The sequence below is a fragment of the Oncorhynchus clarkii genome, unplaced genomic scaffold, assembly GCF_045791955.1.
Source record: "Oncorhynchus clarkii lewisi isolate Uvic-CL-2024 unplaced genomic scaffold, UVic_Ocla_1.0 unplaced_contig_6872_pilon_pilon, whole genome shotgun sequence".
NCBI classification, from domain to species: domain Eukaryota; kingdom Metazoa; phylum Chordata; class Actinopteri; order Salmoniformes; family Salmonidae; genus Oncorhynchus; species Oncorhynchus clarkii.
In genome coordinates this window covers 14671-19592 of record NW_027259963.1, presented here as the reverse complement: position 1 = coordinate 19592, position 4922 = coordinate 14671, and the positions used below count along the sequence as shown (strand labels likewise).

The 4922-nt window shown below is 40.3% G+C and overlaps 1 protein-coding gene across 1 annotated transcript; it reads left to right on the top strand.

Annotated features, from left to right (window-relative positions):
* Positions 1–1034: 1034 nt before the first annotated feature.
* Positions 1035–4492, top strand: LOC139401009 (sulfide:quinone oxidoreductase, mitochondrial-like; the record flags this gene model as incomplete). Its single annotated transcript, XM_071145533.1, has 3 exons — positions 1035–1235; positions 3615–3824; positions 4313–4492. Coding segments are annotated over 3 exons (591 nt in total), but the record flags the coding sequence as incomplete, so codon positions are not given.
* Positions 4493–4922: the final 430 nt, after the last annotated feature.

Here is a 4922-nt window from a genome sequence, read left to right as displayed (position 1 = left end):
CCGGTGTTCTGTGTTCTGTTGTTCTGTTGCCTGTGTTCTGTTGTTCTGTTGCCTGTGTTCTGTTGCCTGTGTTCTGTTGCCTGTGTTCTGTTGTTCTGTGTTCTGTTACCTGTGTTCTGTTGCCTGTGTTCTGTTGCCTGTGTTCTGTTGCCTGTGTTCTGTTGTTCTGTTGCCTGTGTTCTGTTGCCTGTGTTCTGTTGCCTGTGTTCTGATGTTCTGTTGCCTGTGTTCTGTTGCCTGTGTTCTGATGTTCTGTTACCTGTGTTCTGTTGTCTGTGTTCTGATGTTCTGTTGTTATCAGTTAGTTATTTGGTGTAGGCTATGGCCAAACAGTAGCCTGTGTTCTGTTACCTGTGTTCTGATGTTCTGTTGTTATCAGTTAGTTATTTGGTGTAGGCTATGGCCAAACAGTAGCCTGTGTTCTGTTGCCTGTGTTCTGATGTTCTGTTGCCTGTGTTCTGTTGCCTGTGTTCTGATGTTCTGTTACCTGTGTTCTGTTGTCTGTGTTCTGATGTTCTGTTGTTATCAGTTAGTTATTTGGTGTAGGCTATGGCCAAACAGTAGCCTGTGTTCTGTTACCTGTGTTCTGATGTTCTGTTGTTATCAGTTAGTTATTTGGTGTAGGCTATGGCCAAACAGTAGCCTGTGTTCTGTTACCTGTGTTCTGATGTTCTGTTGTTATCAGTTAGTTATTTGGTGTAGGCTATGGCCAAACAGTAGCCTGTGTTCTGTTACCTGTGTTCTGATGTTCTGTTGTTATCAGTTAGTTATTTGGTGTAGGCTATGGCCAAACAGTAGCCTGTGTTCTGTTACCTGTGTTCTGATGTTCTGTTGTTATCAGTTAGTTATTTGGTGTAGGCTATGGCCAAACAGTAGCCTGTGTGATTTCTGTTTAATAAACTGTTCAATTAGGGAATTCGTTCCTCTGTTGTGGACATTCTTTTATTTATGATATATCGAGGTCGTTACAATTGTTTGCGTCAGTCTCTGCCAATGATATAATCTTTTGGTCTTTTTTTACAATGACTTTCTAGATCAAAGGCCTGCCTGAGATCGATGATTGGGAGGAATTTAAGATTGGTTCAAACTACTCCGTGCAAACCGTGGAGAAGACTTGGAGTGCCCTGCAGAACTTCAAGGAGGGAAATGCTATATTCTCTTTCCCCAACACTCCGGTGAAGTGTGCAGGAGCACCACAGAAGATCATGTACCTGACCGATGCTTATCTCAGAAAGGTACTGTAATACGACTGATACAAAAATACATCAGATAAAGCTTCATAAACAACTATTATGATGACCCTGCATTTTTGTCTAATGATCTGGGTCGTGTTAGCGGACATTTTACCGAAACATTTTGCAACGGAAGTGTTTCTTATTAGACGTGTTCAGATAATATCTTCCTGTTTCACTCCGTGTTTTTTTAATTATTTTTCTTCCATTTCATACCTACTGAACACAACCCATTTCATACCTACTGAACACAACCCATTTCATACCTACTGAACACAAACCCATTTCATACCTACTGAACACAAACCCATTTCATACCTACTGAACACAAACCCATTTCATACCTACTGAACACAACCCATTTCATACCTACTGAACACAAACCCATTTCATACCTACTGAACACAACCCATTTCATACCTACTGAACACAAACCCATTTCATACCTACTGAACACAAACCCATTTCATACCTACTGAACACAAACCCATTTCATACCTACTGAACACAAACCCATTTCATACCTACTGAACACAAACCCATTTCATACCTACTGAACACAAACCCATTTCATACCTACTGAACACAAACCCATTTCATACCTACTGAACACAAACCCATTTCATACCTACTGAACACAAACCCATTTCATACCTACTGAACACAAACCCATTTCATACCTACTGAACACAAACCCATTTCATACCTACTGAACACAAACCCATTTCATACCTACTGAACACAAACCCATTTCATACCTACTGAACACAACCCATTTCATACCTACTGAACACAAACCCATTTCATACCTACTGAACACAAACCCATTTCATACCTACTGAACACAAACCCATTTCATACCTACTGAACACAACCCATTTCATACCTACTGAACACAAACCCATTTCATACCTACTGAACACAAACCCATTTCATACCTACTGAACACAAACCCATTTCATACCTACTGAACACAAACCCATTTCATACCTACTGAACACAACCCATTTCATACCTACTGAACACAAACCCATTTCATACCTACTGAACACAAACCCATTTCATACCTACTGAACACAAACCCATTTCATACCTACTGAACACAAACCCATTTCATACCTACTGAACACAAACCCATTTCATACCTACTGAACACAAACCCATTTCATACCTACTGAACACAACCCATTTCATACCTACTGAACACAAACCCATTTCATACCTACTGAACACAAACCCATTTCATACCTACTGAACACAAACCCATTTCATACCTACTGAACACAAACCCATTTCATACCTACTGAACACAAACCCATTTCATACCTACTGAACACAAACCCATTTCATACCTACTGAACACAAACCCATTTCATACCTACTGAACACAAACCCATTTCATACCTACTGAACACAAACCCATTTCATACCTACTGAACACAAACCCATTTCATACCTACTGAACACAAACCCATTTCATACCTACTGAACACAACCCATTTCATACCTACTGAACACAAACCCATTTCATACCTACTGAACACAAACCCATTTCATACCTACTGAACACAAACCCATTTCATACCTACTGAACACAACCCATTTCATACCTACTGAACACAAACCCATTTCATACCTACTGAACACAAACCCATTTCATACCTACTGAACACAAACCCATTTCATACCTACTGAACACAAACCCATTTCATACCTACTGAACACAACCCATTTCATACCTACTGAACACAAACCCATTTCATACCTACTGAACACAAACCCATTTCATACCTACTGAACACAAACCCATTTCATACCTACTGAACACAAACCCATTTCATACCTACTGAACACAAACCCATTTCATACCTACTGAACACAAACCCATTTCATACCTACTGAACACAACCCATTTCATACCTACTGAACACAAACCCATTTCATACCTACTGAACACAACCCATTTCATACCTACTGAACACAAACCCATTTCATACCTACTGAACACAAACCCATTTCATACCTACTGAACACAAACCCATTTCATACCTACTGAACACAAACCCATTTCATACCTACTGAACACAAACCCATTTCATACCTACTGAACACAAACCCATTTCATACCTACTGAACACAACCCATTTCATACCTACTGAACACAACCCCATTTCATACCTACTGAACACAACCCATTTCATACCTACTGAACACAAACCCATTTCATACCTACTGAACACAACACATTTCATACCTACTAAACACAACCCATTTCATACCTACTGAACACAACCCATTTCATACCTACTGAACACAACCCATTTCATACCTACTGAACACAACCCAGCATAAAAAGTTATTCTGATCTGATCCTTCTCGAAGACAGGGAAAAGAGCAACTGCCAACGTCGTGTACAACACGTCACTGCCAGTGCTGTTTGGGATCAAGAAATATGCAGATGCATTGTGGGAGATAGTGAAGAATCGCGACATCCAGGTGAATCTCAGACACAACCTCGTAGAGGTCCGGGCCAACAAGCAGGAGGCCGTGTTTGAAAACCTTGACAATCCTGGAGAAACTGAAGTGTTTGAGGTAAACCTTGACAATCCTGGAGAAACTGAAGTGTTTGAGGTAAACCTTGACAATCCTGGAGAAACTGAAGTGTTTGAGGTAAACCTTGACAATCCTGGAGAAACTGAAGTGTTTGAGGTAAGTTCCAGGTAGCCTGGCCCCAGATCTGTTTGTGTTATGTTGCCAACTCCTATGCCTATGGTCATTATCATGTGTCACAAAGACCGTAGGAGTTGGCAAGACAACACAGACATATCTGGGACCAGGCTAAGTTCCAGGCAGCTATGATGTACACATGGAGAACACGGAATGGTCGTTCAGAGGGGTTTGTTTTACACATCTGCAATAGATTATCTAAGATGACATAGAAGCTTGATGCCAAGAAACAAACAATCCAGAATTATTCATATCGGAACATTCACTGGGCAACAACAAGACAGTCATGGTTGAATAATTTAATTTGATTCATTGACTGAAAATGAGCAAAAACAATATTTTCTTTCTGTCAGTATGAGATGCTTCACGTCACTCCTCCAATGGGACCCAGCCCGGTGATTAAAGGATCCTCATTGGCTGATGAGGGTGGCTGGCTGGACGTCAACAAGGAGACCCTTCAACATAACAAGTATCCCAACGTGTTCGGGATCGGAGACTGCACCAACCTGCCAACAGCCAAAACAGCTGCTGCGGTGGGTATGTGGTTTCAGTTCTTCTATTTTCCCACTACAAAAAAATAACACCACAAAACACCAAGTTAGGGGAAACTGCTCTTGCAAAACTTTTTTAATGGTATTTGCCTGCCCACCTGCCAGGTTGAAAACCTGTACCTACAGTCAGGTCCATAATTATTGGCACCCTTGATAAAGATGAGTGAAAAAGACTGTATAAAATAAATAAATCAAATACTGAGCTATATTGTATGCTTTAAACAGTTGGGGAATTATATTATTATATACCAATACAATTGTTCAGAGAAAGAGATTTTGTTTAACAAGTTATACATAAAATATATCTAAAAAAAGATAGGGTTTAAAATTGTTTTACTCCAGCACCTTCCACTGTTTTACTCCAGCACCTTCCACTGTTTTACTCCAGCACCTTCCACTGTTTTACTCCGGA